The sequence below is a fragment of the Papilio polytes genome, unplaced genomic scaffold (genome assembly GCF_000836215.1).
Source record: "Papilio polytes unplaced genomic scaffold, Ppol_1.0 DF820678.1, whole genome shotgun sequence".
Lineage (NCBI taxonomy): Eukaryota > Metazoa > Arthropoda > Insecta > Lepidoptera > Papilionidae > Papilio > Papilio polytes.
In genome coordinates, this window is record NW_013528526.1 from 736,828 (window position 1) to 762,186 (window position 25,359).

General features: G+C 35.8%; 2 protein-coding genes across 7 annotated transcripts; one reads left to right on the plus strand and one right to left on the minus strand.

The window, feature by feature from the left end:
- Positions 1 to 100: 100 nt before the first annotated feature.
- LOC106110354 (SWI/SNF complex subunit SMARCC2) lies at positions 101 to 24,092 on the plus strand. Of its 6 annotated transcripts, none has more exons than XM_013292160.1 (21): positions 101 to 353; positions 864 to 983; positions 7,347 to 7,460; positions 8,534 to 8,702; positions 9,046 to 9,200; positions 9,718 to 9,861; positions 11,043 to 11,167; positions 11,738 to 11,844; positions 12,843 to 12,970; positions 13,416 to 13,597; positions 14,152 to 14,293; positions 15,009 to 15,138; positions 15,549 to 15,691; positions 16,103 to 16,292; positions 16,796 to 16,950; positions 17,819 to 17,936; positions 18,547 to 18,690; positions 20,122 to 20,346; positions 20,701 to 20,803; positions 23,346 to 23,506; positions 23,972 to 24,092. In XM_013292160.1, exons 1-20 carry the CDS (start codon positions 237 to 239, stop codon positions 23,461 to 23,463), a joined length of 2,829 nt encoding a protein of 942 aa, XP_013147614.1. In that variant the 5' UTR covers positions 101 to 236; the 3' UTR covers positions 23,464 to 23,506; positions 23,972 to 24,092. The 6 variants fall into 6 exon arrangements, with proteins under 6 accessions (XP_013147614.1, XP_013147615.1, XP_013147616.1 ...); XM_013292161.1 differs by having other exon boundaries at positions 23,346 to 23,490; XM_013292162.1 differs by having other exon boundaries at positions 23,346 to 23,482.
- On the minus strand, positions 1,126 to 4,872 carry LOC106110355 (regucalcin-like). Its single transcript, XM_013292166.1, has 6 exons — positions 4,684 to 4,872; positions 4,263 to 4,398; positions 3,447 to 3,650; positions 2,421 to 2,639; positions 1,823 to 1,935; positions 1,126 to 1,697 (listed from the first exon to the last, which is right to left on the minus strand). Exons 1-6 carry the CDS (start codon positions 4,765 to 4,767, stop codon positions 1,449 to 1,451), a joined length of 1,005 nt encoding a protein of 334 aa, XP_013147620.1. The 5' UTR covers positions 4,768 to 4,872; the 3' UTR covers positions 1,126 to 1,448.
- Positions 24,093 to 25,359: the final 1,267 nt, after the last annotated feature.

The following is a 25,359-nucleotide window of genomic DNA, read 5'->3' on the forward strand; positions in this document are numbered from 1 at the left end:
TATGGATGAGTTAAATTAATAAAAAAATCATACGTTTATTCTACTAAAATAGTTTCTGGATATTTAATTGAATCTGTTTTAGTAATAATTTATAAAGTGGCAACAAAACCACACAAATGTCAAATTGAAGGGACGCCGTGTAAATCTCAAACATTTAGTAGAATTTAGATATTACTGTGTTTACCTAAATATTCAATTGAAAAGTAGAACTTTTGTGCTTATTAATAGTCAGCGAGATGGCAAGCTTAGGCCCCAAGAAGGATGGAGGACCTAATGTGGATTTCTTTCAAGCGCCGGAGTCATTAGCACAATTTGATCAGATTCGTGTTTGGTTGCAAAAAAATTGTAAAAAGGTTAGTTCTAAATGGACAAAACATTGCTACTATTACTTTCTTGGACTACGTAGACAATGTTAGATACATTGTCTACGTATTTTAGATAAAAACTTATTAATTGTTGCAATGGAATAGTAGATAATTCATATTTCCTCCTTTATGTACACCTTGTCAAATGAAATCTGCAGAATAGGATAAAAGCTTATAAAAGATCAATTTTTTTTGTAGCCCACTGAGTTTTGTATATCTTATAGAAACTTACACATATGTCTTGTGTGGTCATCAACATTACTACAACATTTTGTGCTTTATTGACACAAACTTACTTACTTATTTCTTCTTGAGTCAGTTCAGTCACCATATTCACTGAGAGAAAATAAAATTGAGCCTTTCAATTAAGACAGGTCACCTATAAGATATCTAATACATAACATTATTTCCCATTTACTTTAATTCTTATAACTTTGCATTATAATCTTATTTACATACTCTTTGTGTAATGTGACTACAATCTATATGTATTTGCAGCATGTACAAACAGATCCACCAACTAAAGAGGGTCTGGCACAACTGGTTATACAGCTTATTCAATATCAGGAAAACAAATTGGGGAAAAATGCTTCAGACCCACCATTCTTAAGGCTTCCGGTAAGTTTATTATAAAATAGGGACTTGTTTTAAATATTTCACATTTTTATAAAACTTACAGCACTAAGTTAAATTAGTTGATAGCTAAAATATTGCTTTTCGAAGAAAGAAGACTTGTTAATTTTTATTTTTAAATTTATTTGAGTTTACAAAAATAGTTTTATATAAAGTATATAAAAACTATATGATTTTATAACTGGGATTTCACAGCGCTCAAAAGTACAAAAAAACATTATTCCTTCCATTCTCATTTTTAATGGTGGAAACCAACATTAATACATATTAATAATTTGATTTTTTATGCTCCAATTAAGAGTTGATTATCAAATTATTTTAATGAGTGCATCATTGTTTTTATACATATCTTCAGCAATATTACATTAATATACAAGAATTCTGCATTCAGTGGTAGGCATTAAGGAAGGCTCAAGTCCAGCAGTGGGCAGACCAAGATAATACAATTCTTCAATATTCAGCAGCTCCTGGATATATAAACTGGTTTTCCGGCAATCCTTTTGCACCTGTGCCTTGTATAGCAAATAGTGAGCCTGCATCAGGCTGTTGTATATGTTCCGCAGCATTCAGTCCAAAGTTACTTGTTGTTACATACAATGTTTCTAAATCATGTCCACCCCATACTACTGATGTCACCTTGCTTGCTGGAAATTTATGTTGCTCTAGTAGTTTGCCTGCTCTAGGGTCGATTTTTATGACCTAAAAAGTTTTTCAAATTATTAGTTAGATAAAATTTAATGGTGAAAGAATTATGATTTTTTTTATAGGTAACCTTTTCTGGAATATTTGAACTCAAATGTTTAATTATGTATTGGGTAATTTACCTTTCCGCCGTTAAAACATGCCACCCACAAATTGCCATCTCTGTCAATAGTCATACCGTCCGGTAAACCAGTCACATTTTTTGCCTCAAAGCTAAATATAGTCCTCCTGTTACCTATAATCAATACACCATATTTATTTGACTTTAATCACCATGGTTTTTATTTTCTTCTTATATAAGCTTTAATCTTACTGATATTATAAATGCGAAAGTTTAGATGAATAGATGTTTGTTAGAGTTTGTAGCCTAACTGCTAAACAGATTTTTATGAAATTTGGTGCAGATGTAGAGCATATTCTGGAAGAACATTTGGCTACTCACTATTGTTTTTTTTTTTTATTCCACGTGAACGGAGTCTCGGACGAAAGCTAGTATTCAATAAACCAGATCTGAATGTTATACTTTTTTCTTTAATAAATCACACTATATAAATGTCTTTATTCTGTTAAACTAAATATATCAATTTGTTTAATTCAAGTTTTAAACATTTTTATAGCAAAAAAGATGCTTGTCTAAAGTGAAAGTCACTCTTTGAAGAAATTCCTCGATCAAAAACATTCAAGCTATATTTCTATCAGTGTTTGTTATTTTATACATACGTATAGACCCATCTTCTAGATTAAAATCGAAAACATCAATATTTCTTGTCGGCGTGTCGATGTAGAACATGAATTTGTTGTCTCGTGTCCAAGCAATGCCGTTCGACACGCTCACAGGTCGCACCCACACGGCCGGCTCTAATGCGTTGTGTTGGTCCACCATGTATAAACTGCCTTGGTCTTTGTCGACATTTGTACCTACTTCTTTGCCCATTGTACCTGGAATGTGATATTGGTGTAATTGCAAATTAAAACATAAATAACCAGCTTTGCTCGCGACTACGTCTGCGTAAAATTAAAAAGTAAAAAAAAAAACAGTTCTATGTTAATCACTAATTAACGTAGCTTTAATGGTGCAATTTTTTTAATTGGTTCAGTAGTCTTTGAGGTATTTCAATACATACAAAAATACAAATATGTCCTCTTCATATTATAACAATATAGATATTTTTTTTTGAACTAAGAATGTTTTTCAAAATTGCTATTTTATGTCGTTTTGTGAAAATATTACGAAAGGTAATTTAAGGTAGGCAATAGCAAATGGAATTCGGTTTTTATTAAACTTTTAATATTCATTGATAAGGTATATCGTAAATTAATTTTGACTTGCCTTGCCTCATTACCTATTGCATTTTTTTCGTTTTATTAAACTGCACGATAATAACTATGGCAGTTTTATTTAAATTAACCAATAATGTCTGGTTTTTATTAATACTCGATACATAAACTAATTCATATAGAGTTACTAACTTTCGCCCGCGACTCCGTCCGCGTGGATTTTAAAAGAAGCAAAAGTGTTATAGCCTATGTGTTCTTCCAGACTATCCTATACATCTATACCAAATTTGATCGAAATCCGTTCAGCCGTTTAGGCTACAAACTCTAACAAACATCCATCCATCCCTCCATGTAAACTCTCGCATTTATGATATTAGAGTAAAGTATGATTAAATAGACCCTTAGTAGAATTTAGTTTAAAAAATTACACTAAGTTACCATTAAATGCAGCAGTTTTATTAAACTCACCAAACCAAAGCCTTCCTCTAGTATCAACCTTTCCATCATTACATCTATTATCAGGCAGACCCAAGTCGACAATACTGAGAAGTCTCAAAGCGCTGTCATTGGCAGGTCCATTCCATGTCATCAGGTAGAGTTCACTCCGCACGGTGACTAGAACTGTACCCGGGTTGTCTTGTACAGTCACTACCAAAGATACCGGACCGTAACCTAAAATTATATAGAAAAATTAAACCATAACTCGCTCTTGATCGAGGTAAAACTTTCGTTCCTGGCTTCATCATCATCTACTTGCCCTTATCCCTTACGGAGGGTCGGCACAGTATGTGCTACTCTTCCATTCATCTCTATCGGCCGTCATATCTGAATCCTCTCCTTTCTTAAGCGTATTCTCTTTCACACAATCTATCCATACTTTCTTCGGTCTTCCTCTACCTTTGTAGCCATCCACATTCAATCTTAACACTTTCTGGTTTATGTCCCCATCGTTTCGTCGCATAACATGTCCATACCCCGCTAACGTTTTGCTTCTCAATTCGTCCACCACTGGCGCTACTTTCAAACTTCTTCTATTGTACACATTCTTAACTTTATCCAATCTTGTCACCACACATTTATCTTAACATACGCATCTCAGCTACATGCAATCTCCTTTCAACCGCAACTTTAGTGGCCCAACATTCAGATCCATACAATGCGACACGTCTTATGATGGACTTGTAGATCTTTCCCTTAAGCTGTACTTCATATTACTTTTATTTATTAAATAAAATGATAACGAGTCCGTTTTTTTTTACTTTTTTCTACACTAATGGTTTTTACCTATTTGCTTGGTTGTAACATTTCCCGTCTGTGCATCCATTCTGTGCACTTTCTGTTCGATGATATCCACCCAGTAGAGCGCATTTTCTTCTTGCGACCAATGGGGGCCTTCGAAATGTGTTCCGCCGCGATACACCTAAAAAACAATAGAACCCGTTTTTATTATATTTTAATTCATATTTATTATAGAATGCTGTTAATAAAAAGACTGACATGTTTCTTAAGAGGTCAAATGTTGTCGTTTGATTTGTTTACCTTCACCCGTGTCAGCTTTATCGTGGTATTTACAAGAACCATGAAAAACTAAAAGCGCGTTCGTAATTAGGAATTACATAATCTGCTTACCCTATTTGAATTAAAAAGCGTGTTTATAAAGCTTAGTTTGCTTACTCTATCAATTTAATAAAACATAAATACTTACAGTTTTTATTATCGGTGCTGTTGACCTCGACGCATTTAATATTTCTACAAAAGATATTAAAACAAGTATTCTTATGATGGCCATCGTTCCACTTAAGATATCACGGATTTTTGTCTTTAAGGTCGATGTAATTATTGTTAGTAACAGTAATGCGTCTTGTCCTCTCGAAGTTTCACCACTAACTGTTATGCCAAACTAGTATCTTGGTAGTTGTTTCCATTACGCTACGTCACACAGTTCAATGGATCTATTTTATTGCAATTCCAATCGTTATGTCTTTTAGTAATTAGCCGGTTTTTTCTTCTCCAATTGCGTAAATAAATATTACGAAGTATATCTAAAGCCGTATTCTAATAATGTCTTTTCTATAATTATTTTCTAATAGCTTTCGCCCGCGAATCCGACCGCTTGGAATTAAAATAAAAAAACAAAAGTGTGTAGCCTGTGTTCGTTCAAATTATCCTCTACATTTGTACCAAATTTCATCGAAAACCGTTTAGCCGTTAAGCTACAAACTCTAACAAACATCCATCCATCCATCTAAACTTTCACATTTATAAAATAAGTGTTAGTATGATGAGAAGGTTTTACGAGTGATATTACAATGCTTAAAACAAATGAAGTCATAAAAATGCAAATAAACACTCTTTAAGTAAGTAAAAATGTCTCAAGATTGTTTTTTTTTTTGGGTCTGCGATACTATGGCAGTGGAATATTAAAAAATATTTGAGGATGCAATTGGACAACCGCGTCATGTATGTTTTTTTTAAAACTACGTTGTTCAAATTCATTTATTTTACACCGGTTATGCACTACTGCTCGTGCAGCGCGGAAGTCCGCGTCACAAGGTTTATAACTAAAGAGGTTTCTCAAAATCTGACCATTATTTGTTTGATTCTAGAAATTACTTTATGAATTGACTGCTTTTATCTTATTCAACATATTTTACAATACTTTTAACGCCCTATTACCTTTTACCGAAGTACTCAAAATATATTATCGTCTTTTTTATACTCTTCGAAGTAACAAAGATAAAAATATGTTTTTGTACAACTATCTTGATAATGGAAACCCATCGCAATACCAATAATAATGACAAACAAGATATGAAGGAAACTCGTGGGTAGAAGCTGTAAAGATTGACGCAATTATGATCAAAATAGATTATTATGTCAATTTTACGCAGTATCGGTAGAATCTTGAGACAAAGTTCCTATGTTTTTTTATTTCTTAATCCTTCAAGTCACCTATGTTTTTTTATTTCTTAATCCTTCAAGTTGCGGAAAAACATACACGAGAATTTGTCATGACCGGCGTTGCGTAGCGTTTCACAGAAGTATGAAAGAAAAAAATATCTTTAAAACATAATCTATACTAATATTATAAAGAGGAAAACTTTGTATTTTTGTATGTATTGAAATAACCCAAAAACTACTGGGCCGATTTTAAAAATTCTTTACCGTCAGAAAGGTATTTTATCTGTGGGCAACATAGGCTATATTTTATTATTACTAATGTTTAGGAACTATTAATAAACAACGTGTTTCTGGACGACGGCGTTAAAAATTCACTCAACTTTATCTTTTCTCGGTATACGCTGCGTAAACCGTTAGAGGTGTATAAAAATGATTACTACTAAGTTAATACTTTTGGTAATAGGTTGAAAAAAGGGCGAAAGTAATAGGTTATATTTGTAATTTCACGCGGGCGAAGTCGCGAGCAACAGCTAGTCTTACTATAAATGCGAAAGTTATAGATGGATGGATGTTTGTTAGACTTTGTAGCCTAAAAGGCTAAACGGATCTCGATGATTGGCATAGACATAGAGGATAGTCTGGAAGAACAAAGGTTACTCACTTTTCTTTTTAATTCCATGTGGACGGAGTCGCGGGCGAATGATAGTAGTTCTATAGTCTTATTATTATGTTGTATAATTTTAATACTGATTACTGTTGGTGGTGCATATTATTGAAAACCAAAGCCTCAAATGGGTTTCCTATATTGGTATCTGATATCATTGCTTTGTGCTTCATAAGGGTTTGATAATAGTCAATCTATCAAATTACAGTATGGCCTTGTGTAATGGTTCTATGCCAGTGAACATACTTTGTTTTATTAGTTTCTAATGATTGTATACTGCTGGTTGTTAGGTATATCTATACTAATACAGTAGAGCCTCCATAACTCAATCCTCGGTAACATAAAAACCTCTATAAGTTCAAAAATAATATCTTCCCTTCCCATCGGAGCCCAAAACCTTTATAGTATAGAGCCTTGATAACTTAAAATATTTTGTTTCCCTTGGACTTTAACTTATCGAGGTTCTACTGTATTATAAAGCGGAAAGATTTGTGTTTTTGGATTTTTGTATGTAATAAAATAACTCAAACAGTAAAACGGTTTTAAAAACTGATTTACAGTAAAAAAGGTACGTTATCGCTGTAACATGCTGTGTTTTTTTTATTTTACGTAGACGAAGTTGCGAGCATCAGCTACTAAAAAATATATTCCTAATAACGATTAGGATTAATGAAAAAAATATTTTTTCGTGATTTTTTTGAATTCTTGACTTTATGAGTATTTTTTTTTTATAAAAGTGAAGTCACCAAACGTGTCAATGGTGTTGAATGTTTTAGAAATAAAGATTTTTTTTTAAATTTCAGATGAAAGTGTTCATGGACATGAAGCCAGGAGGTTCGCTGTGCACGGTCCTCGCCACCATGTTCCGCTTCAAGTCGGAGCAGCGGTGGCGCAAGTTCGACTTCCAGGTCGGTAAGGTATGCAGTCGCGCGCACGCCCGCCTCGCTCTCACCGCCCCCGCAGCCCCCGCAGCCCCAGCAGCCCCCGCCATACTGCGCGGCCAGTAACATGCACACAATCACACCTGAATGATAAAAACATTTCCCGCTTCAAACCATAGACGTTTGTCTTTTTTTTTTAGAGCAATAAAGTTTTTTTTAATTTGCGTGATAAACGGGATTTTTGGTAATGTTTTAATCATACACGTGTTATTGTCATTCCAAAGCACGTTCCAATGGTATGATATTACCTATTAACACTATTCTATAATTGGTACTGTACTTTCGAGTTTTTTTTTTACATTTTTTTTAGTAAATGACAAATTGCAAAAATATAGTTTTTTGTAATTATAACGTTTATTACTTTTTTTATCTCTGACCTTGTTTGATGTAAATAAAAAAACGTTTAAAAAATTATTGAGCAAAAACATTATCATTCTGAATTCCATTTCATGCAATTCATTTTGTTGCAAAAGCTTGTTTTGGGATTTAAAGGTGTGTTTCTCTGTTGTATGTTTTTTTGTTTATGGCCAGTTACTTTTTAATAACAGTTTTTGTTTTGTCACTAATTGTTTGTATTGGATCTCAAGAAACTCACCCTCAATGTTTTGCATGTATAACAAATTTTTTCATCAAAATTCACGAAACTAAAAATTATTTTTTTCTTCATATTTGTTGCTTAGAGTTTTTAAAAAAATATAGTGATATTACAAGTGTAGTAAAAATGCATAAAAATCTAGTTTTAATGTTAGATAGAATAAGTTCATTTGTGGTATTGAATAATTGTTTTTGAACAGGTTTTAAGGTGATTAGGCTTTCACTTACTTGTTTCTTATAAATAGTACAATATCGCACGTAATCCCTATTTTTTTCTTACATCAACGTTAGAAAAAAAAATTGATACCTGTGCACAAAAAAAAATTCTTTACTTTATTATATCTTTTATTTAAATAACTTTGCTACAAATCCCATGCTTTTCTAACCGTTTGTGTTATTCGAATTGATACTAAAATTATTATTTTTCTTTCCCCTTCCCCCACCTGCCTTTCCAGAACCCGTCCCGTAAGGACTTGAATGTGCAGATGATGATGGAAATTGAGAGTGCTTTGATGGGGGCGGAAATAATACGCTCCCCCTGCGTGTATATACGACCTGAAGTAGATAAAGCAACAGCTAATAAAGTCAAGGATATTGTTAGTAATCATCAAGGAGAGATTTGTGGTGAGTTTACTTTGATTTTTTTTAATTTGTTCTGCAGCAAACGGGTGAGCCACTAGGGTGTTCAAATAAATTTAAAATTATAACTCGTAAGGGAAGTGAAAAAAATACAGATTAAAAAATGTTAACAGTTTTGAATCACACTGTATCTATTTAACACGTTCAATGCCACCTATTCAATAATGTTTCAAAAATTTTAAAAATGTAGGAAGTTTTCTTTACTTTCTTAATTGCCATGCCAATCTAAAAATAACATCCCTGTCAAATTTCTCAGAATTTGATTTTGTTTTAAAAGTACCCTATTATTATTAAGTTTTTCAATTGATTTGTATATTAATATTACCAGATGACGAAGAAGACGCGACTCACATAATTTACCCGACCGTGGACCCGCTGGAGGAGGAGTACGCGCGGCCGGTGTTCCGGCGCGGGAACGGCACCCTTGTGCACTGGTACTACCTGCCCGACAGCCACGACATATGGACACAGACCGAACTGCCGGTATGTAACATGTTGTATACTAGTTGTTGCCCGCGACTCCTCATCTACATGTATGCCAAATTTCATCGATATCCGTTCAGCCGTTAAGGCCACAGACTAACAAACATCCATCTTACTGGCATTTCGTTAGAAATTTAAGAACTACGAAATATATGCAAGAATGCCATTGCGCTCACACATACTATCTTTTGTCCACGACTTCGTCGTCGCGGAATTAGTAATATCGTTATCATCTGTACTAAATTTCATCGATATCCGTAAAGCTAAATCTAATTTATAGCTGTAAATATATATTAAATTAGCTGTTATGTATACTTATATAAATAAACTAGCTGTTGCTCGCGACTTTTTTACAATCGGCCCAGTATTTTTTGAGTTATTTCAATACATACAAAAATAAAATCTTTCCTATTTATAATAACAGTATAGATAAATAAATAAATAAACTCGTATTTATTAGTACGATTTTTGTCTTTTACTTTGTAGAAATGTAAATAATAAATTGTGTGTTGTCAAGGTGGATGCGCCGGAGGGCATGAGCTGCGAGTGGTCCCGCAGCGAGCCGTGGCGCGTGTCGGCGAGCTGGGCGCTGGACCTGCCGCAGTACAACGAGTGGATGAACGAGGAGGACTACGAACTGGACTCCAACGGCAAGAAGAAGGTTACCACGAGATTTATAACTAGCTGTTCCCGTGCGGCTTCATCCGCATATAATTATAAAAAAAACTTTATCGGTTACATTTGTCAAATGACAATGAAGGCATTTGATGTTGGATAAGAATTACCGTTATATATATTATGGTAATTGCTTCCTTGATGTTGGCAGCTTGTGGTTTATGGTCCCTTTCCCATGTGAAGTTTTTTTTTCAATTTATTTATCCACCAAGTAAAATAACATAAAAATATATAGCCTAGCATGTCGTAAGTGTAGAGGTTTTTATTAAAGAAATAATCAAAAATATGCTGCGATTGCTGACATCTTACCGACGTAATATTTACGCTTTATTATATTAGTACATATCGTCGGTGGCTCAGTGGGTTAAGCACTTGACTTGTAATCTACAGGTCTTGGGTTCGAATCCCGCCGTCATGTACCAATGTGATTTTCGATTTTTCGAATTTTCATATGTACATAATTTACCCGACGTTCTTACGGTGAAGGAAAACATCGTGATGCAACCTGCACATATCGGCGAAGAAATTGAAAGATATGTGTGAAGTCAACCAACCCGCACTTGGCCAGCGTGGTTGACTATGGCCTAGTCACCCCTTAATAGGAGGGTAGGCTCCGAGCCCCTCGGTGGGGACGTATAGTGAGCTGGTGATGATGATGATGATGATGATATTAGTACATATGATCTCACTCACAAACTTTATAAGCGCGGAATTTAAATGGTTGCCTATAACATTCCCTCATGTATCACCTACCTTCAAATCAAAGTCCTGTCAAAATCGGTCCATCCGTTACGGAGATTACCCATAATAAACACGACTTACGGACTGATATCCAATAATTTTTAAATGCGATTTTTTAAATCAATATTTTATTTCGATATATATAGATTACAGACAGTCCAATTTTGTTAACTGTTTAGATAGGTAGCGCTAAAGAATCCTAAAGTGTAGAAGGCGCTGAATCAACTAGTTTCGGGAATAGTTTTTAGCACCTTTTTTGTTAGTAAATATTGCGACTGTCATCACATTTTTTGTTTCTCTCTTATTTATATATAATGAGAAAGATAGAAATATGCGTCATTAAGTGTCACGGCACTCGAAACTCATTATTATAAAACAAAAAAACATATTTAATATTGATATTTATATAAATTATTGCATTTACAGGTTCACAAACTGCGTCTATCTGTGGACGATTTAATCCCGGGCGCGGAACCTTCCAGCAAGGGAAAGAAGGGCAAGAGGAAGCGGTCCCCCTCTCCGCCGCCGCAGAAGCACGGCAAGAGGAAGAGGTAAGCAAAATATACACTCAAACTCCTTTAACAATTAACTTGTTACCGCAATTTTCGACTCACAAGAATAAATAATACGTAATAAATGATGACATGACATGACTTTCAAAGTGAAATCTAACTAATATTATAAATGCGAAAGTTTAGATGGATGGATGTTTGTTAGTTTGTAACCTAAACTGCTAAACAGATCTCGATGAAATTTGGCATAGATGTAGGGCATAGTCTGGAAGAACACATACCTACTTTTGTTTTATTAAGTCGCGGGCGATAGCTAGTTAAAAAATAATTGGGAAGTAGTCTATGCGTTCTAAGACTATGTTCTACACCTGAGCCATACTGATACTAGTTGTCGCCGGCGACTCCGTCCTCGAAATTTGAAAGAAACTTAAGTAAATAACCCACGCATTCTCGCAGACTATGTTACATTTGTACCAAGGATCATCGAGATTAGAGTATACATCCATCTTGTTAAACTTTTTTATTGAGATGCGATAAGCGTTCTATGAGATACAAACATCTATACATCTAAACTAACATTTCTAATATTTATTTCTATGTTTATTTCAGTCGCATCTCGAAGCGTCGTGACAATGATGGCGAGGATGAAGAGGATACAGCATCACGAGACAACACCGACATCGCGCCCACGCCGGAAGCGGAGCGCTCTGCTGACAGTCTGTATACTCATATACAAGTATAAGCAGAGATTAAACTTTTTCTATTCCCGTCAGACATTAAAAAAATATGTAAAAGGGACACTAAACAAAACTTTTATCACCGGTAATTTCTCGGAAAGGTACTATGTCCGTTGTGAAGTTTAGAGCTACCTCGGGTCTTTGTATTTTACAAGTAATAAGCTTTATCTTTTTTTATAAAGAAACTAAACAGTGTTACAAAAATAGCATTTAATTATATTGACGTGGTTTTGAGAATCTATCAATAATAGTCATCTAGATAGTTATAGTGATTTTTCAGAGTTAGTGATGATTATATGAAAAATGTTTCAAGTGAAGTGTCTATTATGCCTCCTCTGTATATTTTTTGAATCTCTGACTCCCGCAAACTTAGTGTTTGTTTAACTTGTTACCGACAGCGCGGCAGCCAACAATACAAAACACTTTTTATCAAACTAACACATCTTTATTCAAAACTTATTTACACAAATATATACAAAAAAACTCAAAACTATCTGGTTCACATCTTGACTTCTTATTCTTCTTTTTCTATATATTTTCTTTAACCAACGATAAATGCCTTGGTGGCCAGTATGCAACCTCTTTGGCTGTATACATACTGCTTATCAGCCAAAGAGGTTGTATTTTGCACTCAACAGTGTTTACTCGTTTCGTTTACGCATACAAACTCTGTCCATACGTATACATAAATATTTTTGAACCAAGATGTAGTGATTTAGGTTTTTTCGCCATTAACTTTAAAATTATTAAAATTTGTGTAATTCAATTAAATAATCTGATTTATTTATTTTATTACGTCCACGAAATACCTTGACTATATAAAATAATCATAAAAAAGCGGAAATGCGCAGATTATGTATTTATAACTAAATCTGGGTATTAACGGCTTCATTTTTAGAGGTTATTCAATTTATAAACTTAATATTTACTCTTAGAGATGATTGGAACAAATAAAACAAACTTTTTAACATTTGTAGCTCCGGGTGGTCCGGCGGAGGGCGCGGGGGTGTCGGGGGTGTCTGGCGGGGAGGCGCCCGCCACGCCCGCGCCCGCACTCGACCTGCACGACGACTCGCAGGGCAAGCATAGCGACTCCAACACACAGGTACCGCAATGTAGATCACCGTCTCGCTCACACTTACCCGTTAGAAAGGGATAGCATGATACAAAGATTAACATCTTTATAGATACGACAGTACAAAGTCAGATTCCCCATTTGTTACCAATAGTGTGTTTAGTTTGAGACCTTCATATCTCAATGTTATTGCATTTTAGTATGTTTTATTATGTTTTGCATTGAATTCATAGTGGTGTAAAATTTTTGAAAGAAAGGACGTTATAAAGAAGCATGTTTTTCTGTAAGTAAATGTCTGTTTAAGAAATATTGCCGAACGAAATATTAAAGGCCGAATTCTGAATCTCATTTTGCTTCCTAAACACTGCTGTAATCTGATATGTCAAAGAAGCCTTATTTAAATGTCGTTTCAGTATTCATTTCAAATCCACAACCAATTTAGTCCACTTGAAGTGACATTGAACACTAATTACAGGAGATGTTAAGTAAGGAAGAATTAGAAGACAATGTGACAGACCAGACTCATCACATCGTTGTGCCTTCTTACTCCGCCTGGTTCGACTATAACTCCATACATACAATAGAGAAACGAGCTCTGCCGGAGTTCTTCAATGGAAAGAATAAATCTAAGACCCCGGAGATATATCTGGCTTATAGGTACGTATTTATTTATATGTTATAGTTACATGAAATATATTCCTGTTTTAAAAATTGATTAGCGATGATTTAAAAAAATTAAATACACTATTGTATATTGTATTTATTGCCGTACTTTGCCCTTTCAAAGAAATATCGCTGATTATGTAAAAAAAAAACAAAAATTTAGTAATTTACTCTCTGTTCTGGAGTAACGTGGTAACATATATAAAAGTTTGCTTTCATATATAAGTTTTGAAATGTCTGTAATACTAGCTGTCGCTCGAGTGTGTCCGTGCGGAATTTAAAAAAAAATACTAGCCTATGTGCTCTTCCAGACTATGTTTATATCTGTGATTTTTTTGCGACATCCGTTAAGCCATTTTAGAGATATGTAGTAATAAACATCCATCTAAACTTTCATATTTATAATATTAGTAATATTAAGAGAAAAAAAAAACGAACGATATTTACGTAATTATGCCGGGAAGATGTAGTCGTGGGAGTATTATATGGTACTTTTTCCTTGGTAAAAGTAACTGTGGTCCGTTAGTTAACAATGTTTCAATGTACAGGAACTTCATGATCGACACGTACCGCCTGAACCCGACGGAGTACCTCACGAGCACGGCGTGCCGCCGCAACCTGGCCGGCGACGTCTGCGCCATCATGCGCGTGCACGGCTTCCTGGAGCAGTGGGGGCTCCTCAACTACCAGGTAAATAACACGGATACATGTGTGCAAAATTTAGAAGACATACGATAACTGTTCCCGTACGACTTCATCCTCAAAAGGTTTTTTCTCTTAATGATAATTTTAGTCCAAATGTGTCATCCTGAAGTGAGGTAACATTCGATTCGTATTACTTACATACTTCTATACTATTATAATAAAGCGTAAACACACACTTTGTTGCCCAAGATGTCAGCAATCACAACATATTTTTGGATAACCCTTTGTTTAATAAAAAGCCCTACACTTACGTCATGCTTTAGGCTATATATTTTCATTTCATTAAACTTAGGGGGTAAATATTTTGGATAAAAACCCTAATGTGAGAAAGAAACCATAAGTTGCTGCCAACATCAAGAAAGTAAAATTGCTAAGGTTCGTCATGTCATGTCATTTTGACATTTGATATTAATAATTTGATAAATGTAAACAATAAAATAAAATTTTCATAATTTCATGCGGATGAAGCCGAACGGGAATATCTAGTTATAAATATTTGTTACGTTTTAATCGCGACTAGAATAAAAACTCGATTCCCGTGTTCTTCCAGATCAAGCCAATTTTGAAATTAACCTAAATCTAAACAGCTAAATAGCTGCTTTGGAAATATGTAGTCATCCAAACATTCGCCTTTCTAATAATAATATTACTACTGTTTATATAAGCATGCAATCATTGGTTTTTAATGTATGTTGTGCAGCTGGAGGCGGAGTCGCGGCCGACGGCGATGGGCCCGCCGCCCACCTCGCACTTCCACGTGCTGTCGGACACGCCCTCCGGCCTGCAGCCGCTGCAGCCGCTGCAGCCGCGCCCCGCGCACCCGCGCCCCGGTACTGCTTACTTATACTCTGCTAGGTGTCGCTTACACTTTGACTAATTGTTGCTCCCTACATAGCTCGCGTCACATTAACAAATAATAAAACTGATAGCGTAGCTATTGATTGGTGAGATTTTTTTTTAATTAGTCCAGTAGTTTTTGAGTTATTTCAATACATACAAAAATACAAATCTTTCCTCTTTATAATATTAGTATAGATAACACTAAATTGGTGTCAAATTGCGATTGAATATGATTAAATCTATCGATTGCTCTCTTTGATCGTTCATCTTTTCAAGGGCCAATCTCTCAGATTTCGATGATTCTACTTCACACAAAAAAGAACAAACATGATTGTTTAGGTTGTCTTAGTGTTATTTTTTGTTTTATTGGTTATATGTTTTTAATATGTTATGTACGTAGCGGAGAACGCGGCGGTGCCGAAGGTGGAGGCGGGTCTGCCGAACGGCGCGGAGGGCGGAGCGCCCGCCGCGCCCGCGCTGCCGCAGCTCAAGCAGGAGCCCGCGCTGGAGCTCGGCACCGCGCCCGGACTCAAACTGGACCAGGTATACATCAGACGCAGGTCGTCGTACTCGGCTCCTTACAGTCTTATAATTCTCTGTTCTCCCTTCTCCTAAAGTATAGTGAATAGGGGGCGTCATAATTGCCCAGGGTTTTAGTAGCCTTGAAATTAGTATTGTACACTACTGTTTTTACAATACTAAAAATTGAACCAAAACTCCTGGTTTCCAAGTAATCTATGTGGGTTTCTAGGCTTTAGTATTTTAAATTAATCCATTATATGTTTATTTTACAATTTTCGTGAGAGAAAGAAAAAAGGGAATTGTTACTTTGACGACGCCCATAAGCAAAAGGCAATTTTTCCCGTCATTTGTAATCAGTTTTAATAAATTCAATTAAAACTATCAATATAGTTCACTTTACGAGTGGAGTATGTATGTGTTGTGTACATGCAGTACCGCGGCGGCGCGCGCGGGCGCGAGTGGACGGAGCAGGAGACGCTGCTGCTGCTGGAGGCGCTGGAGCTGCACCGCGACGACTGGAACCGCGTGGCGGCGCACGTCGGCACGCGCACGCACGACGAGTGCATCCTGCACTTCCTGCGCCTGCCCATCGAGGAGCCCTATCTGCAGGACGCGGCCTCCGGTACGGCCCGCCCACCCGCACACAGGCTGATTCTTATTGGATTGCAACATATCTGTTGATCTGTCCGTTAAGAATCACCTGTATATCTGTAGCCATAGGTCAATATATGATGAATTCGTTACGTCACGGGACAAGCAAGTTAATTATTAAAAAATCATGAAGGCACTATAAGCGCTAATACTCTATTAGGACCGATATTGCTGTCTATGGTTCGAATCGCGCTCGATAAGCTTAAAGCTTAGTTAGAATGGTTAAAGGAAATTGACCAAAAATTAACCAAAATCTGCTAATAATCTTTTAATTACAAATATTGAGTTGCGCAAATAACGTATAGTACATATGATTCTCTGATTGTATATTAACATCATTACAATGTTTATTATACAGTAGAACCTCGATAAGTTAGTCAAGTTATCAAGGGTCTATGTTGTAGAGGTTTTGGGCTCCGATGGGAAGGGAACATGTTATCTTTGGAAGTTACCGAGGCTCGGTGTGTGTTGCAGGCGGCGTGCTGGGCCCGCTGGCGTACCAGCCGGTGCCGTTCAGCAAGGTGGGCAACCCCGTGATGAGCGCCGTCGCCTTCCTCGCCTCCGTCGTCGACCCGCGCATCGCCTCGCGCGCCACGCGCGCCGCCATGGACGAGTTCGCAGCTATCAAGGTATGCTATGAAGCTTTTAACTAGATTTTAACAGTGGTGGAGCCCGCTTTAACATCTTCACACGCATGGGCCAGCTCGCCTCCGCAATACCACGACCACACAAGACAGGCGTGAAGTGGGAGCAATTCCACGTACAGTCTGATGAGTGTGGAGTCGGAGACCCAGTTAGTCCCTATATCTTACCACCCCTTTCTTATAAGGAAAGATATTCCATTAATAAACGACAAAACTTCAAATAAGAAAAATGATTAAAATTATGAAAATCTGGTTTTATTGCCTATACGACAATTGACGGTTATAAAACCAAATATGACTCAGTCCAATTTTCTTACGTTTTAAACTAATACATAGTTCGGACTAATTTTTAATCAAAACTGTACTATTTTAAATGAATGTCTAAACAAACTGTTGTCCCTTTAATAAGCCACGTTTTGGAATCTTTGATTGAAAAAAAAAATGGGTTGAACCGTATTTGCTTTTACCTCTATTGTTGTCTCCCTTAGTATAAGATAGACTGCATAGAATTTAAAAATACTAAAGTATGTACCTCTGTATACTTCCAGACTATCTTCAACATCGATGTAAAATATCATTTAGATCCCTTCAGCAGTTAACAAACTCAGCATTTAAACTTTTGCATCTTACTTCTCACTCCATACTTATTACTATTATAAATGTGAAAGGTTAGATAGATAGACATTTATTAGAGATTGTAGCCTAAATTTCTGAACGGATCTGGATGAAATATGGCATATAAATAAAGGATAGTCTGGAAGAACATATAGAACTTTTTTTCACGCAACGGAATTTATAAAATTAGTATAATATATTATAATTAGATGTATAATGCGTGTGTCACGTTGTGCAGGACGAGGTGCCGGCCGCGATGATGGAGGCGCATGTGAAGGCGGCGGGCGCGCACGGCCCGGCCGCCGCGCTCGCCGCCACCGGCATCGCCGGCACCGCGCCAGACAACAAGCCAGCAGGTCGCACACACACACAAAATACCTCACTTACCATACTTACTTGCTATAAAAACAAATTAAATAATTCGAACCGCCCCCTTACAATCAGATAAACGTCAAAATGATAAAATTAATTAAATCTGGCCTTATAAGGCCAATTTTGAATATATTGCGATCTATAAGAAGATTTACAGATCCACAATATTCTATTTTCCATTCAGAATATCTGTAAAACAATTTTGACATTTTGACCGGTAAAAAAAACTTTAACTTTAAAATTTCCAACTGCGAAATGATCCTTGTAGGAATATATTTAACCACTGTCAAAGTGCGTTTCACAATGTCTTTTTTTTTGTTTTTTTTTTTTTGACTGAATGGCCGCTGTTTGCCTTGAAGAGGCATTTACAGATCCACCGGGCTTGAGGTGGCCGAGCGCAGATGGCGCTTAGCCTAAACCTCGTTTATGCGTAACTAAGGTCGAGAGCTCCCTCAGGAGCCTCAGCAGGAGCCGTTACTTCGTTATTATTACCGGATTAGGAGGCCACCGAGCTCTTAGATCGCTTCGGTGGACGTTTTTTTGGTATACCTTTTTATTTGTAAGTACACTTTCTTTATCTATATAATTAAACAGGTGAGAAGAAAGAAGAGCCATCGGAGGTGAAGGCCGAGCCGATGGAGGTGGAGGAGGGGGAGCTGAAGGTGAAGGAGGAGGTGGCGGACACGCCGCCCGCTGAGGAGGCAAAGGACACCAAGGATGCTGCTGAGCCCACAACTGGTAAACACTTTATCTTATTAATATTAGAAATGCGAAAGTATAGATGGATGGATGTTTGTTAGAGTTTGTAGCCTAAACTGCAGAATGGATTTCGATAAAATTTGGCACAGATGTAGAGTATAGTCTGGAAGAGGCTACTCACTTTTTTTTTAATTCCGCGGGGACGGAGTCGCGGGCGAAATTTATATTGTATTTACTACTAGCTATTCCCGTGCGATTTCATTTTTAAAATGCAAATATCAAAAATCAAATGCTTATATAATAATAAGGCTTTTGCTATTAATGTGTTTTTGTCCTTTCTCATAGAACATTTTATCCAATTTACTAATTTTCTAACGTTTAATTGCGTGAATTTATAATCATGCGTGTCGCAAGTGTAAGGCTTTTTATCGAGAGAAAATATACTTAAAAATTCACTGCAATGGGGATGTTTCCTAATGTTACAAATCCAAATAAAGTTGTCTTTAATATTTTAAAGACAGCATTTTATAACCTATAATAACATTTAGAGACCTTGAATGTTTGTCTCAAATTAAATATAAATTAAAAACGCTGCAATATTTTTTACCCTCCATTACTCGATCTCAAACACCAATGACGTCACTTTCTTGCATATAACATGGCAGTGTGACCAACTTCAGTGAATGTCAGTGCATTTTGTAGTTACATTTTTTTCTAAATGATTGTAATAATTGAGTTTGCGTGTTTTATATTATGAGGACTCCATTATTGAGTGTTTTTATAATTACGACATAAGTTATGAGCAAAACATTTTATGAATATTACAAAAGAAAAATATATCAAAATTCATAAGAGTAGCTTATAGTACAATTTAATTTATACCTGGTCACACTGGTGTAGGACGCAGTCACTGTTTACACACAAACATAATCTTCCACGAGAAGCAACAAGTGTAATTAATACGTTAAAAGTATCACCTTCTGTTCATTTTGGTTTTTTCATTTTTATCTCCATTACTAAAAACAACTTTAGACAACAAAGATTTACGAGTATTATCAATCAATGGTTCTTTCAAATTGACAGTGACAGGCCGTGACGCGAGGTTCGTATGCAAAGAAGTGACGTCATGGGACGTTTTGGGGGGAAATGAAAGAGTTGTTTTTATTTACGTGTTTTTTTATTGAAATAATGAGTATTATATTTTATACTATTTTTTTCGTGTTCATACATGGTTTATCTACAAAATAAAGGCTATTCCAAAAATTAGGAAACATCCCCATTACTTCAGTAATCACAAAGGATTTCAATTTTACATAACAAAGATATGTGTGTGTTTACCCTTCATTATATTAGATACTAATAAAAAGAATAGAAACAGTTAGATAGCGTAACTAATTAAAGTATATCCTTAATTTATTACCTAAACATTGTCGCACAGTTTTAATTTAATATGATTTTTACTTTGTATAGCAGAGGCGAGTGCGGGCGGGGGTGGGCAGGTGGAGGCGGGCGTGGCGGCGGCGGCGGCGGCCGCGCTGGCCTCCGCCGCTGTCAAGGCGAAGCACCTCGCGGGCGTCGAGGAACGCAAGATAAAGTCACTAGTCGCGTTACTCGTCGAGACGCAGATGAAGAAACTAGAAATAAAACTGCGACATTTTGAGGAATTAGAAGCTACTATGGAGAGGGAAAGAGAAGGTACAATGCGATGACGCATTTTTTTTTAAGATTATAATATAGCAAACGAGCAAGCGGTCACCTGAATCCGCCAAAATGGCGAAGCGACCGCTGCCCATAGACATCTGCAATTGCAGATGGGCTGCCTACCCTTAATCGAAGGAAGAGACGCACATAAAGAGGATGTTTCCCCTTTCTATGCGTCTCATCCACCGTCAAATTGTTTCCTTTCCATCTTTTTCTCATAAGAAAAAGGGTGGGAAGGGACTAAAGTTGGGCCTACGGCAACGCATATCGCTGTCCCTTATATTCCCTTTTATAAGACAGACAACAATAACGGAATTGTAGACAAATGTACAACTTGTTCCCCTTTAGGTCTGGAGTACCAGCGGCAGCAGCTGATCCAGGAGCGGCAGCAGTTCCACCTGGAGCAGCTGAAGGCGGCGGAGTTCCGCGCTCGCCACCAGGCGCACCAGAGGTACACGCACAGAAACAGAAGATCTACCTTTATTTTGCCTAAAACATAAATTCTCAACTGTTAATGAATATTTTACAAATTAGTCTTAAATGTAGAACATAGTCTGGAAGAACATATTAAGCTTACTAAGTTTTTTTAAAAATTCTACAGTAAAAAATCGCCGGCAAAGTCCATAAAAACAAAACATCAGTCAGAGTCAATGTAGAGCGTTGGTGGCTCAGTGGTTTAAGCACTTGACTTGTAATCTACAGGTCTTGGGTTCGAATCCCGCCGTACCAATGTGATTTTAGATTTTTCGAATTTTCATATGTACATAATTTACCCGACGTTCTTACGGTGAAGGAAAACATCGTGATATGCGTGAAGTCAAGCAACCCGCAGTTGACCAGCGTAGCTGACTATGACCTAGTCACCCCTTATTAGGATAGGCTCCGAGCCCCCTCGGTGGGGACGTATAGTGAGGTGATGATGTTGATGATGAATCAATGTTAATGTAGAGAAAAAGGTCATAAAGATATCTTACTAATATTATAAATGCGAAAGTTTAGATGGATGGATAGATGGATGGATGGATGTTTGTTAGCGTTTGTAGCCTAAACGGCTGAACGGATCTCTATGAAATTTGGCACAGGTTTAGAGCATAGTCTGGAAGAACACATAGGCTACTTTTTATCCCGGGATAATTTACGGTTCCCGTGGGATTCATTAATTTAGTTTTTTAATGTTTACTCGATCATTTTGCAACGGTTCAACATATCTTATTGAAATTTGGCACAGATGTAAAGCAAAGTCTGGAGTATACATGGGATAAGCTTTATCCCCGAGGTGTCCGGTTCCCGAGGGATACGTAGCTTTTTGTTATTTATATAGTTCGTATGTTTTCTAATACCACGCGGTCGAAGTCGCGGGCAACAGCTCGTTTTAAATAAAAATTGACTGATAGAATTATAGTCGAATTTCGAATAATGTTTTTTACAAAACAGCTCTCATTAAGACTGATGTTTACAAATTCGTTCCACCAATTACAACAATTTATCTAAATTCCAATATTTCTAGTAACTCTTTATCTTGACTTAATTTTAAATTTTGTTGCGATGCAGAATTTCAATAGAAATGTGCACGAAATTGGTGTGTAATTTGTGTAAAAGGTAATTAGACACGGCACCAATAACTTAATTTGTGCTAATTGATTTTAACTCTACTGTGTTAATATTAAATAATTTATCAGTCATAAATATGTGACTTTATATAGACGGTTATATAAAATATTTCTTAGTTACTTATTGTTTGCATTTTATTATATTCCTTCAAATATCGTTTATGACAATGACAATAGGCAATATGCATATGACGCCAAATTGATATATACGCATATGAGTACCAAACTTTTTTTAAGTATACTTTATAACTATAAAAACATTCCTGCTAAGATTTTTTTGTACCAGGAATAATAAAAATGTATCGATTTTTTACTTTTTGACCTTGAAAAGCAATGAGATACTTTGTTGTTTTTTTACGTCGAAGTGACATCTGAGCGTATGTTATGAATGGAATAAGACGATTGACGTCAATCGTCTCATGACAACTCCGGTCCCGTTTTAGTCGCTCGAAAATGGTCGTAATTTTATTTTATTATTTTTAGCTCAATGGTTGAATATTTACGTGTCATAATTTTTCTGGTTTTTGTGTAACAAGTAGAATCGTTTAAAAAAAGAAAAAAACATGCATATTCCCTATTGTATGGACTTATTGAATGCTAGCTGTCGCCCGCGACTTTATGCGCTGAGTAAACAAGCTTAGGATTATTTGTGTTCTAGACTTTTTCTCATCAGAGTCAGTTTTCAGCTAAGTTGACGCGTTTAGGAAATACCTTCAAAGATCCATCCTTCCATCTAAACTTTCGCATTTATAATATTACTAACTTTCGCTTGTATCTCGTAAATATTATGTAATTTATATTGTAAAATTTCATCGAGATCTGTTCAGTTGGATACGCTACAAACTTTCACTAACATCCATCAATTTAAAGGCAACACTAAGTCTGTACTGTACTGCAGGTTGACTTGACACATATCTTTGAATTTCTTCGCCGATGTGTGCATGACGATGTTTTCCTTCACTGTAACAACGTCGGGTATAATTTTACATGTACATAATGTAAAATTTCGAAAAATCGAAAATCACATTGGTACAAGGTGGAATTCGAACCCAAGACGTGTGGATACAAGTCAATGTCTTAAATCGTAATACATCACGCTTTAGGCTATATATTTTCACGCCATTAAACTTAGGGGTAAATGTTTTGGATAAAATTCCTAATGTTGGAAAGTTGTTGCCAACATCAAGGAAGCAAGGTTGCCATGATTTGACATGATATCATGTAATTTTTAACATTTGCATAATATGTCAAATTATCAATGCAATGCAATGCAATGCATTGATAATTTGACACATGTAAACAATAAAATAAGGTTTTCATAATTTTCTGGGGATGAAGTCGCACGGGAACAGCTGGTGTATTAATATGAGTGTTATTGTGCAGGTTGCAAGTGGAGACGGGCGTGGCGGGCGTAGCGGGCGTGGGCGGCGTGGGCGGCGTGCCGGCGCCGGAGCAGCCGCCCGACGCGGCCGCGCACCTCGCCCCGCCACACCACGTCTAGCACGCACGCACGCACGCACGTATGCACGTACGTACGCCCGCACGTACGTACGCAACTTTTACACTAATCAAACCTGAAAAATAACCCATTACATGTCTATTTCGTAAACATTTCTAATTCTACTGAAGTAACATTTTACGTGTACATTATACGGATTAACTCAATGATTTAGAAAGTGTAAGTTAGCAAAATATAGTGTTTATTATTTGCTAAAAAAATTATTCTTATTTATTAGATAAAATCAAATTTGAAAACAAGCCACTATTAAAGCATTAAAAAACCCACAGTGGTTATAGCTTATAGCTTATAGCTTATTAACATATTCTTATTTACATGTTGTTTACACTATTTGTTGTACATTCTTATAATGTCAATATACTCGTTAACTCTCAAAGTACTGCAAAAGATCTCTGTAAATTTATCTTACAATATTATACTAATGGAATCACTTAGTAATCAATTATTGACTGTGAGTGCAACATTTAATATCAATATTTGATATCCGCAGGCCGTGAATCCATTACGTGAACACCCTGAGCGGCTTCGGTGAACTATGGATAAATGACTTTTATGTTTTCTTTCTATTTTTATGCATAAGTGATATAGCTATGAAATAATTATAATATAAATTATTATTAAAATATTACAATGTTTTATTAAATTGCGTTTTTACTGTTAAAACTTGTATAAAAAATTTGACAAAAGTAATCTCAGATTTATAAATAATGAGTCTTTTTTCTGTGTTTATATTTTTCGTAAACATTTTCTTATCTGTTTTGGTATGTTTTTAAATAATGATATATTAATATGTCCTTTACATTCTGATTTTGACTTCAGAAATAAAATTAGGTAATAAAACTATGTACCGATAGAAAAAAACGTCTATATATTTATTAATTATTATTCTTAAGTACTTTAATTTTTTTTTATAACGTCACATACAAATGTGATTAAGACTTGTTTTTAGAAATACAATACTATCTACCACTTTAAAAAACCAGGGCGGGAATGTATTAAATGTTTTGATACACTAAAAGGAGATTTTTTTGTACATACACTTTTTCTCTTATAATTTTTTTATGTATTTCTTTTAAAATACTATTCAATCTGTACACAGAAATAACTTCAGTTCTATATAAAATACAGTACCTAAATAAGTATTAAATACATTTATAGATATACAATCTATAGATATCTAATCTAGAGCAGAAATGAGGCAAAGAAAGGCCTTCGCGAGATCTTTTTTTTTTTTGGGAAATCGCCTTAGTAATAAAATACAAAATAACATTAAAAATCGACTAACGGTTAGACGTGAAATTTCTTTGAAACACTCATCTATAGATTATATGTCTATGTTTCAACGGCGGATCCAAGGGGGGCGATCATGGGGGTCATGACCCCCTCCCCCTATGTTGGTTGGTTAAGATACTGACAAAATATATTTACATATTTTGTCAACCTCTTGACTATGTGCCGGGCGATAAAGTTGGATCCCCCTCTTGCTATGTTTGTAGATATTAAAAATACAAATATCGTATTTGTAAAATCGATTATAACAATTAGTTTTAAATCTTAAGCCATTAGTTTCACTTAAGTTTGTAATCTAGAATTCTAGGTATAAAAGGTGAAATAAACGATTTGCTGAATATACCGTTTTATTAACTTTACCTTTTAATCATTTTTGGATCTTTTAACGGCCTGCAATTGCTTTGTGAATGTGCATATTTCTCTTTTTACGATCGAGTTGTTTTTTTCTTCTAACGTATTCAAACAATGGCATTTTATCATAACGTATGCTGTTAGCTGCAACCGTAGTGCTTAATTTACGGGAATATTTAAATTTTTAATATGTATACACCTTTCTTAATCGTGTCTACCCTCCTGTGTGTAGTCGTG